The sequence below is a fragment of the Numida meleagris genome, chromosome 22 (genome assembly GCF_002078875.1).
Source record: "Numida meleagris isolate 19003 breed g44 Domestic line chromosome 22, NumMel1.0, whole genome shotgun sequence".
In the NCBI taxonomy this organism is placed as follows: Eukaryota; Metazoa; Chordata; class Aves; order Galliformes; family Numididae; genus Numida; species Numida meleagris.
The window spans coordinates 5,694,824-5,708,405 of record NC_034430.1 but is presented as its reverse complement, the minus strand read 5'-3'; the positions used below and the strand labels follow the sequence as shown (position 1 = coordinate 5,708,405).

At 60.3% G+C, this 13,582-nt stretch overlaps 2 protein-coding genes across 2 annotated transcripts; both read left to right on the top strand.

Annotated features, from left to right (window-relative positions):
• Positions 1,357–3,847, top strand: HPCAL4 (hippocalcin like 4). The gene is made up of 4 exons (XM_021375459.1): positions 1,357–1,432; positions 2,244–2,413; positions 2,521–2,736; positions 2,934–3,847. Exons 2-4 carry the CDS (start codon positions 2,252–2,254, stop codon positions 3,129–3,131), a joined length of 576 nt encoding a protein of 191 aa, XP_021231134.1. The 5' UTR covers positions 1,357–1,432; positions 2,244–2,251; the 3' UTR covers positions 3,132–3,847.
• NT5C1A (5'-nucleotidase, cytosolic IA) lies at positions 5,108–13,582 on the top strand. The gene is made up of 6 exons (XM_021375703.1): positions 5,108–5,350; positions 9,127–9,294; positions 9,549–9,678; positions 9,796–9,918; positions 10,259–10,443; positions 11,240–13,582. Exons 1-6 carry the CDS (start codon positions 5,108–5,110, stop codon positions 11,603–11,605), a joined length of 1,215 nt encoding a protein of 404 aa, XP_021231378.1. The 3' UTR covers positions 11,606–13,582.

The following is a 13,582-nucleotide window of genomic DNA, read 5'->3' as shown; positions in this document are numbered from 1 at the left end:
CCCCGAGCAGGTACCGCCCGCGCCGGAGCACCCGCGGGTCGGCCCCGCGCCGCGGCGGGCCGGGAGGAGGGAAGGAGGGAGCGAGGCGGCGTGCCTCCCGCAGCGCAGGTGCGGGGGGAAGAGCCGCCCGCCGCTGCGTGCGAGCCCTGCGCCGGCTGCCGACTGCACCACAAAGCCCCCCATGGCCCCCGGCCCCCCCACGCCACCGGGGACGGTGACGTCTCAAGTGCGAGGGAGCCGGGGACGCTTAACCCGCTGCGTGCCGGCTGGCAGCATCTGCGGCCCTGCGGGTCTCCTTGCGCTGTAGGACGCGGGGATGCCTCGCACCTCGGGGGTCGCGTGCTGCGGGCCCGGGGCGATGCTCCTCCACGTTCCTGTCCTTGTCCCAGGGCGTCCCGGGGAGTTGGGGGGAGGGGGGAGCAGCGAGAGGGACCCACTCGGTGTCACTGTCACCCGCGGTGCCCTCATCCCCGCAGCCACCACGGGTGGAGGACTCCGAGCACCAGAAAATGAGGCGTTCCGTGGGGTGACACCCTATGGCGGCCCCCCCGTGGGCACGGCCCCACCGCACCGCTGGGGGCAGCTGCAGCCTTCTGCATCCCGCGGCTGTGCGGGACGGGGAGGGGTCGGGAGCGGCGGGGAGGGGGCACTGCACCGTCCGTGGCCAGGCCCCCGCGTGTCCTGCCCCCATCCCGCTGCTCCCCGCCGCTCCGTGCAGCCTCGGGTGGGGATCCCTACCCCGCACACGGGCACGGCGCGGAGCAGGGATGGTGCATTCGGCCCAGAGGGGTCCGGGGGGTCCGGCCTTCCCGCCCCCGGTGTGATGGATCCCTGCAGCCGCGCTGTGTATACACAGCTGCAAATATCAGTGTCTGCATATAAACCGCTCCTCTGGCCCCGTCGGTGGGGTGGATTCACGTAGCGTCTTCGGGTGTGCCGTGCGGTGGGGAAGGACAGCGGCCCCCGCCCTCCCGCAGCCCCGCGGCTCCGGGCTCACCCCTGGTGGCTGCAGGCACTGCCCCACTGCCCAGACCGCGCCGGGGGGGCAAGGTCAGCGGGGAGAGGCAGAGCCATCGCTATGGAAACGCGCCGCGTTTGGCGCTGGGAATGAGGACCTCTCCCGGGCAGCAGCGGAGCGGGGGGTGCAGGGGCTGTGATCCAGGGGTTGTGACACCCCCGGACACGATGTGCTGCACCCGCTCCCGGGCGCCCATTTCCCTTTGCAGCCCCCCAGGACGCCCCCTAGCATCTCACCTCGCGCCCCCCACCCACCACTGACTGACAGCGCTCCCAGCCAATGGACGGGCGGTGCCGGGGGGGCGGGTGCCTGAGGCTGCGAGAGGGGCGGGAGCGGCGCGGGCAGAACCGGGGGTGGCAGCGCGGCCCCTCCGCCACCGGTACCGGTACCGCTCGTGCCGCGCCGCACGGAGAGGTAATAAGCGGACGGGTGGGGCCGTCGGGGTTGAGAACCGCTGCCCGGGGCGGGGCGGCCGTCGAGTCAGGTGCCGTCGGGGCCGCGTTGCTGCGCGTGTCGGGGCTGGAGCCCACGAGCTGCCCCCACGCCCATAAGTGCCATGCTCCATCCCGACCGCCCCGTCCCTCCCCGTGCTCGCTCCGTCTCGGGGATACAGCTCTGACCGGTGAAGGGGGGGGAATGCAGGGGGTCCGTGAGAGCAGCTCCGGGGGTGTCCGGATGCTCTCCCGGCTCCAGCTCCGGAGGCGGTGGGTGACAGCCGCTGCTGGGATGCTGGGCTGGATGCGGCCTCTGCCCGCCACGTGTGCTCAGCGTGGGGCCCGTCATCCCAAAGTGTCCCCGTTTCCCGAAAGCCCGGGAAATCAGCTGCACAAAGGGCAATGGGGCTTTGGTCGGGCTCCAGGCGAGCTTCTCGTCCTCAACTTTCTCCATGAAGAGGAGCTCCGGGAGCTCGCGCTGAACCCTCTGCTGCTTGGGCTGAGCAGCAGCAGCCAGGGCTGCGTGGGAGCAGGCATGGTGTGAACTGGAGCTGCTGTGTGCGCTGCCCGAGCGCTGCAGGTGGCGTATGGGTGGGTGGGCACTGCGGGCTGGGTGCTGCAGGTGGGGCTTTTCCCCACTTTGTTGCCTATGGCACAGATCTGTGGTCACTGCGGTGGCATTTGGCAGCGTGCGAGTGCCACCAGCCGGGAGGGTCAGCTCTGCTGATGGGGTGCTGGGGAGCACGGCTGCCCCGTACCTGGCGTGCAGAACCCCACGTTTCCCATCCCAGGCACAGCCATGGGCAAGCACAGCAGCAAGCTGGCCCCCGAGATGCTGGACGACCTGGTGAGGAGCACGGAGTTCAGCGAGCAGGAGCTGAAGCAGTGGTACAAGGGTTTCCTCAAGGACTGCCCCACCGGAATCCTCAACCTGGAGGAGTTCCAGCAGCTCTACATCAAGGTGGGCTCTGACTGGGCACAACCCGTGGGGCTGGAGCACCCCGCTCCTGCTGTGCCAGGCTCTGCTCCCCTCCCCGTTCCGATCTCTCTCCTTTCCTCCGTCCGCAGTTTTTTCCCTATGGTGACGCCTCCAAGTTCGCCCAGCACGCGTTCCGCACCTTTGACAAGAACAGCGACGGCACCATTGACTTCCGAGAGTTCATCTGTGCCCTGTCTGTCACCTCCAGGGGGACCTTTGAGCAGAAACTCAACTGGGCCTTCGAGATGTATGACCTGGACGGGGACGGGAAGATCACACGCTTGGAGATGCTGGAGATCATTGAGGTACTGCTGCTTAAATAAGCAGGGTAGCTTGCATTTCCTGTAGGTTTTTCACAGGTTTGGGGCCCATTTGGCCACCAAAGAATAGGTTTTGGTGTCTGGAGCCTTGGCTGAAGGGCAGCTGCGTGGGGCAGCAGCCCTGCCTTGTCCGAGCACCTCCTGCCCACCCAGCTCCCACCCCGCTCCTCTCCCTGCTCCAGGCCATCTACAAGATGGTGGGGACCGTGATCATGATGCGGATGAACCAAGACGGGCTGACGCCCCAGCAACGTGTCGACAAGATCTTCACAAAGATGGACAAGGACAAGGACGACCAGATCTCCCTAGAGGAGTTCAAGGAGGCAGCCAAGAGCGATCCCTCCATCGTCCTCCTGCTGCAGGGTGATGTGCAGAAATAGGGCCCAGGGCTCAGGGCCGGACTGGCTGCAGCCAACCTCAGCTCCCCACAATGGTTTCTGTCCCCACTCCATGCTGAGTGCCTGTGTGCCCGCTTGGCCCCATGCTCCATTCCTGCTGCCACCCTTCTGCTCTGCTCCTGGGCACTGCCGGCTCGAGGTCCCCTAAACCAGACCTTGCAGCTAAACCGCTGAACCAGGGGAGCATCCTGACACCCCAGGGCCAGCTGTCCTCGCACCCTGTTGCCCGCTGTCCCCATGGGGATCCCAGTCCCAGCTCTTCCCCTTCACACTGCCCCTGCTGCTGAAGGGCTCAGGATCCTGGCCCTGGTGCCTGCTCTGCAGGCAGTGCCCCACGGGGCTGCCGGGGCTCAGGACTGGCCCTAGGTTGTGTCATGCCCCCACCCCCACCACCCAGCTGTAGATTTTCTGCTTCTGCTTTTGATGGTGGAAATAGCCAAGGGTTGGTCAGGGGACTTCAGGAAGTGTCCAAGGCCACCCTTGGCTGTGGCGCATGTCTGATCCCAGGAACCACCCCATCTCTGGTGGCTGACTTCCAGAACTGCCCTGGCACCACTGAGTTGCCTGGTGGGTTTCTGGCTCTCCTGACCCCTTCGGTCCCAGCCCCCTCCCCCCCCAGGGCAGCAATGTTGTCACAGAGTGGTATTTATTCTGCACATTGTGGTGATGATGACTGTGATATGTTAGGAGGCTGTGGAGTTACCTACTTTTTTTCCTTTTTTTTTTTTTTTTAATGGAAAAATAAATTGTCCCCCATGTGTGGCGTTCCCCCTGAATGGTTCAGCGGGGGAGCAGGGGGAGAGCAATGCTTCTGAGCATCGCTTTGGGGCTCCCCTGAGCCTGTGACACCCAGGGGAGGGAGCAGCCCTGGCACAGGAGGTTGTGTAAGTGTAACCCTCCAGATGTGCACAAAGCTTTGGGAAGGAACAACATCATCTTGGGTGTGTGTGTGTGGAGGGTAGGACCAGGCATCACTTGCTGGGGAATAGGTTTCACGTGTCCCCCAGGAGTGGGACCCCGGCTGTCCCCTGGGTTGGGGGCTGTGTCCTGGGCCGGTTGCAGCGCTGCCAGCTGCTGGGTCGTGCTGTTGCTGCACATCAGCCCTCCACCCCCAGCCTCCCTGCATGTTTCGTTCTTCTCCATCGCCAGCCTGCACAGACAGTGCCTGTTGCTAAGGAGCTCTCACCAACTTTAAATGCTTCTCCGGATTTAGCAGCAGCTCTGGCTCAGCCTGCGGGCAGGAACGTGGTTCCCCTTCCACCCCACAGTGCTCCCACATTTCCCAGTCCTGAGAAAGAGGATGGGATGGTGCCAAAGCAGCAAGTGTGTTCCTAGGAGTGCTACTGAGGGGCAGCTCTGTGCCCACCCGGGAGCAGTGTGCAGCTCTGTGGTGCCTGGGGTGGGAGGGGTGGTGCAGGTCACATGCACTATGGGGACATATGGGTCTGTGCCAGGGCTGCTGTGTAGAGGGCAGTGGCTCAGGGTGGTGAGAGGACCCGGTGATCACGGGAATGGGAAATTCTTGCTCCCCTCGGGGCCTCCCGGGAGGAAGCTAGGGGATTTGCCGCAGAGAACTGTGAAGGCCCTGGGGAAAAGGAGGCTGCGGTGGGGCGGGAGTGGCGTTCAGCTCCCAGATGGGGGGTCCCCAAGGGCTTGGGGTGCGAGCAGCTGGCTGAGCCCTGGGCACCCCGGGCTGAACTGCGGTGCAGAGGAGGGGCAGCTGATCTGTTCTCCTGGGCAGGGAGAGGGCTGTGCTCCGCGCGGGGGCGGTGGTCTCCCCGCAGTCCCCCTCCCACCCCAGTCCCGCAGCACCGGGACCGATCGGAGCTGCGCACGGCGGGGAGGGATCCGCGGCTGGGGGGCACCTCTGTGCCGCAGCAGTTCTCCCCCCGCCCCGAGTTCGGCTGCCCTGGGACCGGCTCAGCCCTGGAGCGCTCCGTTCCCCCGAACCCGTTAATATGGGGTTGGGGGGGGGCGGGCTCGGTTCCGAAGAGGTTAAGCCGCGGCCCGGTGGGATGAAACCCCGGAGCTTCATGGGATGCCGTATAAAGGCGTTCCGCCGCCGGGAGCTCCCGGTGCGCACGGAGCGCGGTGCCATGGAGCCGCCGGGCACCGCCGGGGCACCGGGAGCGGCGGGGCGGCCCTGGGACGAGGCGAAGGCGTTCTACGATAACCTCGCCCCCAAGAAGAAACCTAAATCGGTGAGAGCTGCGGCGGACGCTGCGTCCCGGCTGCTCCATCTCCGGGTGCTCCGCTCTCCCTGCACTCCCCGTTTCCTTCCCCCTCCGGGTGCACATCTCCTCCCGGTCCTCTGCGTTCCTTTTGGGTCTCCCGTCTCCTCCAGCTCCCCCCGGGTGCGTTGTCTCCGGGTTCCCCGTGGTTCCCTCTGGGTGTGCGACTCCTCGAGGTGCCCTGGGGTCTGTCTGGGTCTCTGCAGTTTTCCTTTGACCCAGCATCTCCTTCCAGATCCCTGGGGCAGCCCTGGATGCCTCTCTCCTCCATGACGCCTCTGGGGTCTCTCCAGAACCAGCGATGTCCTCGGGTCCCTCCCGGGCTGAGATGTCCTTGCAGAGCTACTCGTGCGCTGTGAGCTGCTGGTGCCCTGCGCTGAGAGCTGAGCCATCAGCCAGGAGCACGACGTGGCTGTGGCAGAGCTGGAGACAGCCCAGAGCCCCAGTCCCGGTGTGGGTTTTGGGGATGCCATGGGGCATAGCCACCCTGCTGGGCTTTGAGAGATTAGAGCAGAGCCTGTGTTATCTAACCGGGGCTGAGCTCTGCTGGGTTTAAAAATGGGAGCGCGGCCGTGTCTCAGAATAGCTGCGCAGTGCTGGCAGCCCGGCCAGGGGCTGTGGATGGCTCTGGCCCTACTGTCTGTGAGCCCCAGTGCGAGGTCAGCGAGATGGGGAGCACGGGGGCACATGGTGCAGGTCACATTGCGTCTCCACGTGTGACCCTTGGTGAGGAAGGCTGGACTCTGCAGGCCCCCACTGGGGGCATCCCACTGGGGACTCCTGGTCCTGTACCCACTGGGGAATGGCAGCACTGCCGCCTTCAACCTGCAATTAGGAAACTGGCAGCGGGATGCAGCTGTCTGTTTTCATGCCTTGCTTTCTGCCTCCTGCAGACATTTGCCCAAGCTCCTCCTCTTCCTCTCCTTGTGGCACTCTCAGCCATACAGATGGGGAAACTGAGGCACGGCGCAGTGCTGAAGTTTGCTGGTGTGGGGAACCAGAGGCAGAGCCGAGATGTGGCTCGTGCCACCCATCCATGCAGGGCTGAGGATGATGCTCGTGGTGCCCACCCAGCCCCACACCCTCAGCTCATGCCCGCAGCCAGGCAGCTGTCCTGCCTCATGATGAACGGCTGCGGAGCACTTTTCTGCATTATAAATAATGCGTTTTGAAAACTCAGAAGCATCTCAGCCATCACCCTGAACTTTAATCTGATCCCGAGCAGGGGGCTTGCTCCCTGTGCACGTGGGAAATGGAGCTGGCTGCGGTCCATCTGTGCCTTTGCATGTGCTGGGTCTGTCTGTCCTGTGTCCGTCCTCTCGGCAGGTGCTGGACCTTCTGGTACCTCTGCTTCCCAGAGCAGTGCTATAGGGTGGCAGGAGGCAGTGTGAATTTGGGGAGAGAATTTCTAGGGAGCATGTTCCTGGCCGGGGAATGGGTGAATGCAGGATCGCCCCTGGAGATCCATTTGCAAGATCTCTGCTCTTCCCGTGGTGCCGCAGCCATGCTCCTGCCAGCTGGGGGAGGTCAGCAATCAGGTTTGTCACTCTTCAGCAATGTGGAAAATGTCCCCCGGCCTCTCCAGTGACACGGTGCAGGGATGAGAGGGCACGCTGCTGGGAGCTGCTGGCTCCGTGTCCGTGGGCACACCACCTGTCCCTGCGCCCACATGCCCTGACCCACGCACCACATTGCCTCCTGTTCCAAGTTTCTATGGGTGCAGGGATTTGGGGGGTGTTTCAGCTGAGGAGGGAACCCATGCTTGACCCTGGAGTGAGTCCCACCTCTCCCCTTTCTCTGTCCAAATTTCACGTCAAAACTCACCTCCAAATTTAAAATTTGGCCATGAGGACTCAGTCATCTCCATTACCTGGATCTGTTTTAGGAGGGAGGTGGGTCTGGCAGATCCAGCCCCAGGCGATGCAGAATGATCCCCACACTGGGGAGTGCAGAGTGGGGTCCCCTCGGAGGTGGTGGTGGGAGCTGTGGTTGCTGGGTGCCATTGTGGGTACCCTCAGCTTTTGTGGGATTTCCAAATCTCTAATCCGGGGGGGGGATGCTCAGGATTTACATGCGATGAGGAGGGCGATTTGAAGGCCTGCCAGCTCTTGGGTCTGCAGAAAGAAATGTGGGATTCGGAGTCACTGCCAGAATCCACCTTTAGACTGAAAGCGGGGTGTGTGGGGCTGCGATGGATTTTGCTCTATATGGGGCTGGAGTGTGCTGGGAAGGTCACTTGTGTCGGAGGTGGGATCTGGAGCTCAGGGGCCGCCTGGAGGCTGCGCCAAGCGCTGGGCTGTCAGCACGGGTCCTGCACATCCCTGCTGTGGGCTGTGCCAGCGCCTGGATGGGGCTTACCTGCTCCGACGGCACCGACCTTGCGTGGTGGAGCCAGCAGGATCCAGCAGGTCTGCGCTTCCCACCCGCAGGGCTCCGGCAGCCCACGCTGGGGCAGAGCTAGAGCTTATGGTTATTTTTATTGCCGTGTTTATTACCCCTTAAATTAACCTCCTGGAGGCTCTAACTGGCAGTGAAGGGACCTGGAGCAGCCTGCTGATGTTTGCAAGGTGCCAGCGCTGCAAGACGTGTGCTGCACGGCTGGATGCCCCTGAGACCTTTAGCAGTTATTAATATTTTCACATAATAAATGGCCCATGACACCAGAGTTATTAATTAATGAGTTAGTGCGTGGAGACGAGTTAATAGCTAACACCTAGCAGGCAGCTGCACCTGAGGGGGGACCTGGGTGGGGTGTGATGCTGTGTGTTTGGGGGTTGTTTCCCTGCGTAGGGTCCCTCTGGTCACAGTGATGTTCTGAGGCTCAGCTCATCCGTATCCAGTCCTAATCGCCCACTGCTTAATCTCCTTGCTGGGGATTTTGGGTACTGATGCGGCTGCTGTTGCTCTGAGCGCTGCCACGGGGGCACTGGGTGCTGGGAATGGTGCGGGGCTGTGGGTGACTCAGTGCTGGGTGTGCCCTGTGCTGGGCAGGACTGGCAGAGCCGGATGGGGCAGAGCAACCCCCAGGGCATGAGCGGGAAGAAAAGATCCCGGTGCGGACGGGGCAGCTCGTCCTTGCCAGGCTGCTACTTCTGCAAAATTCCTCATTGCCCATCAGCATTGAATTTTTTTCTGTGTTTGCAAGTGAGTGATGGAGATGAATGCAGAGGGAGAACTGTGCTGGGGTCAGGATGAGGTTGGCTTTGCTGGACGCCCCTCTCTCACTGCCAAACCCCACTGAAGGCCCCTTGTTGACTTTGGTGGATTACGAACATTAATAATAATGACTCATAAATCACTGCCTGCACCACCTGTTTGCCATGTTCCCGCCCACAAGAACTATATTGAGTGTTTCTGTGAGCTGAGCTGGCACGGGCTGTTCGTCACATCTGGACAGCATCAAGGGAGCGCGGATCTGGCTGAGCCGCAGTGTGTGGCTTTTCCTGGTGAGGGGGGAAAAGCCTCACAAATCCGTTCTGCGCCAGGGTCAAGTGCTCCTCCTGGGGCAGCGCTGTGGGTCTGGAGGTGTCATGGGTGCCCTATTGCCCTGGGGGGGCCTGGGCATAGTGCAAGGGTGTCCTCAGTGCATGGTGGCAGTGCGCTGGGGCGCATCCAGGGCTCTGTCTGCTGGAGCAGGGGAAGGTGGGGGGGCAGCTCCACTCTTCATGCAGCTGTGCCCCCAGGGGCTGAGCATCGTGGTGGGGGATGACAAATGCCCCCTCCCCACTGTCGCCCTTCTCATGCAGCCAAAGCCTGAGAATGCCATCACCATCGCAGTGTCATCACGGGCGCTTTTCCGCATGGAGGAGGAGCAGAAGATTTACAACGAGCAAGGGGTGGAGGCCTACGTGAAATACCAGCTGGACCATGAGAATGAGCCCTTCCTCCCCGGGGCCGCCTTCCCCTTCGTCAAGGTGAGCACTGCCCGTGGGAGCCAAACCGGTTTTGGGGAGAGGGGTCACAGAGGGTGTATGTAACTGAGCCTAAGGAAAGCCTCAAACCTGTTGTGTTAGACAGCAGAAAAGTGCCTGGGTGGTTTTCTCCAAGCCAACTTTTTTCCCAGTGTGGCTTGTGGCCCTAGCTCCGGGGGATGTGATGTTGTGTGGGGTGTTGTGCCCCATAGGGCCATGCCTGGGCTTGCTGACCTCCCTGCTCCTGGGTACCGCAGGCACTGGAAGCAGTGAACACGCAGCTTCGGGAGCTCTATCCTGACAGCGAGGAGCTCTTTGACGTCGTCCTGATGACCAACAACCATGCCCAGGTCGGAGTTCGCCTGATCAACAGCATCAACCACTATGGTGAGCTCAGCACAATGTCGGCATATGGGCAGAGAGTTACGGCTTGGCAGCAGGTGAAGGAGATGGGAGCCGTGTTCTGGGGCAGCCAGACTCATCGCATTGTGTCCCTGCCTGCAGATCTGTTCATTGAGAGATTCTGCATGACGGGGGGGAACAGCCCCATCGGTTACCTCAAGGCCTACCACACTAACCTCTACCTGTCCTCTGATGCTGAGAAAGTGAGTGGGGCCATTGAAGAGGGTGAGTCCTGGTCCTGGCCTGGGGGGCTCACGGGGATCAGAGCCTGCAGGGATTGGTGCCAGTGGTGTCAATGGGCAGGTGGGGCCTGCCATCATGTCCTTGATGCTCCAGAGAACCTCAAGTTTCCATGAGCTCCCCAGCTCTTCCAGGGCATTGTTTTCCCCTTTTATATCTTGCATGCAAAGTGAGGTTTGTTATCTAAGGACTTGTTTTGGCTGTAAGATGTCTTGGGGCCAAGCTGCAGGCTCTGTTTGGTGTGTGCATTTCCTTGCTGTTTGCTCGCATCCTCTTCGGGTCCTTGGATAGCTGCCATCCCTCGCCTCATGCTTTGTGTCCCCAGGGATTGCTGCAGCCACCATCTTCAGCCCCAGCAAAGACCTGGAGGTGTCGGAGAAGCAGCTGCGCGTGGCATTCGATGGCGATGCCGTGCTCTTCTCAGATGAATCGGAGCAGATCGTGAAGGCTCATGGCCTGGACATGTTCTTTGAGCACGAAAAGGCTCACGAGAACAATCCTCTGGCACAGGTAGTGGCGTGGGGCAGCCAGGAACAGCCTCTGGGGCACAGCCTGTAGGGAACTGGGACAACTGGGACTGGACTTACAGGGAGAAGGGAGTCGGTACTGGGGCTGGTCCTGTGTGATATCCTTCCTGTTGATCTAGGCAAGGGGATTGAGTGCACCATCAGTAAGATTGCAGATTACATCAAGCTGGGAGGAAGTGTTGATCTGCCTGAGGGTAGGAAGGCCCGGGGGGATCTGGATAAGGATGGATGAGCTGAGGCCAACTGTGTGAGCTCCAAGACGAAGTGCTAGGCCCTGCGCTTGGATCACAACAACCCCACTCAGCGCTACAGATGTGGGGCAGAGTGTCTGGAGAAGAGAAGGCTCAGGGGAGACCTCATTGCTCCCCACAGCTCCCCTGACAGGAGGTTGTGGCGAGGCGGGGTCAGCCTCTGCTCTCAGGTAACAACGAGAGGACAGGAAGTAATGGCCTCAAGTTGCACCAGAGGAGGTTCAGGTTGGATATTAGGAAAGATTAAAATTTCTTCTCAGAAACAGTGGAGATGCATTGGCACAGGCTGCCCAGGCAGGTGGTGGGGACACTGTCCTTGGAGGTGTTCAAGGAACGTGGAGATGTGGTGCTTGAGGACGTGGTCAGTGGGCATGGTGGGGATGGGCTGGGGTTGGACTCGGTGATCTCAGAGGTCTTCTCCAACCTAAATGATTCTATGATCCTAAGAGGTGCATCCAGCCCTGGTGGGATGGGGAGCTGGGGTCAGCATGGAGGTCTCCAAGTGATGGCTTCTTCTTGCTCCAACAGGGACCCCTGAAGGGCTTCCTGGAGGCCCTGGGAAAGCTACAGAAGAAGTTCTACTCCAAGGGGCTGAGGATGGAGTGCCCCATTCGCACCTACCTGGTCACAGCCCGCAGTGCTGCCAGCTCGGGCGCCCGGGCCCTAAAGACTCTGCGCAGCTGGGGCCTGGAGACGGACGAAGCACTGTTCTTGGCTGGCGCTCCCAAGGGCCCCCTGCTGAAGAAGATCCGCCCCCACATCTTCTTTGACGACCAGATGTTCCACGTGGAGGGAGCCAAGGAGATGGGCACTGTCGCTGCCCACGTCCCCTATGGCATCGCCCAGAAGCACAAGCGGCCGCCGCAGGAGAAGCAGCCCCAGAACAGCAAATAGGGCATGGGCACAGCACGGAGCTGGGCTGCGAGAGGAGGAGGAGGAGGAGGAGGAGGATGCCGAAGGCCTCCTGTCACCTCAGTGTTTTGCGGTGTCGTGATGTTGTCCCCTTCCTCATGGCACCGCTTCCCTGCTGGGTAGCTGTAACCCGTCAGCTGTTCTGAAGTCCCAGAAGCCTTTGGTTCGAAGAGCGAGTGTTGAGGCTGAGCTGCTGGGCTGGAGAGTGGTGAGCACAAAAAGCCCTTCCTGAAGCTTTGAACAAAATAGTAAAACAAAACCATGGGTTCGTTCCCTTAGGGGAACTCAAGAGAGATCCATCCTCTGCTGGATCTCTCGCCAAGGCTTTGGCAGCTGCACAGCTTTCCTGTCATAGGAACATGGAATCTCTAGGTTGGAAAAGACCTCTGAGATCATCCAGTGCCCCGTCCAGCTGCCACCACCACTGCCCGCTGAACCACGCTGCCAAGCACCACGTCCACCCTTTCCTTCAACCCCTCCAGGGATGGTGGCCCCACCACTTTCCCGGGCAGCCTGTTCCTGTTTCATATTTGGAAAAATAGAAACAAATACTTATATTTAAAAAAAAAGAATCCCATTTTTTGCTTTTGGAGCTTTGGGCCATTGTGCCAAAATTTGGGTTCCACAGTTGCACCCACAGTAAGGCAGCCAAAGCCCAGCTCTGGTGCGTGCTTTCCTGGGTCTGCAGACACATCACTGGGGCTTAAAGTAAAAGCAGCCCTAAAATAGTAGGAACATCATTTGAAGTCCGTTTAGGCAAATCTGCAGAGAATTTCAGCCTTGGGGACTTAATTAAAGGATTTCTTTCCCCTCTCTGAGCTGAGCCCATAGGGGTTGATAATCTTTTTCTCCTCAGTTTCTTAAAACTCTGGTATTCCCAAAATAGACCCTGGGAGAAAGAGCCACCTCTATGATCAGAGAGCAGGAAGGGAATCAATGGGAGCACTGCTCTGCGGTGGGCATGAGCATCACATCCACGTCACCATGCAAAACCCCATCCTGGGGGACGCAGCAAATGTGAGGATTACTTTTGTGTGCTTCTCTCCCTTTTTTTTCTTTGCTTTTTTTTTTTTTTTTTCTGTTTGCTTGTTCTGAAAGCAGAGCACGCACCATGGGCACAGAGCTGCACTCAGCGTGGGTTCTCTGCAGTGACCTCCAGCTTTGCAGCACCTCCCTGGGGTGAGGTTCTCCCTGTCCCTGCCTGTCCCAGCTCCGCTTTGCAGGGAGGCTCCAGTGGTGGTTATGGCCCCTCTGATGGGAGCCCAGTGGGCTGGCAGTGTCCTCATCGGCTCCGCAGCCTGTTTTCTTGTTGCACTAAATCCTGCTCCAGCAGTGAAAAGCAAATTGCACTTTTTCCTCCTCCCTGAACGCTTTCATTTTGACAGACTGTTATTTGTGGCACCAGGGTGACCAAGGTCTGTGATCCCAACAAAAAAGACTGGAAAGAAAGAAGCATTGCAGTAATAGTCTATTAATGTATGTGTCTATCAAAAAATCCCGACTTCATGTGAACCGTGGATATCGGGCTCTGAGTGGCATCTCTCAGCCCTTCTTATCCTCCGTGAACATTTCCCGGGTGTTTCCTGAAGATCTCATCTTGGAAGCTCAGCTCCAGCATGGGAGGGGGAGGGGGAACGGCATCGCCAGCGAGTGCATGGGGAGGAAGGGGGGGTGAAGACGGGATGGGACGGGATGGGATGGGCCACGGACACTTGTACAGCTGCCAAAGGTGGGTACCATCAAGGTGTGTGCCCCAGGCACGGTGTGGGACGTGACCCCGGCACTGTATGTGGGCACGGCTTGGCCATGGCCCTATGCTGTGTTGGCTGACAAATGGACTTCACCTCTGCATCTCGCTCTCATCGATTTTGCTTTGTTGTTCTCCCATGTTTTTTTGTGAGTGAGCTGCCACGATAACGAAGCCCCTTTGGGTGGTGTTCTGTAATAAACAGTGTTGGT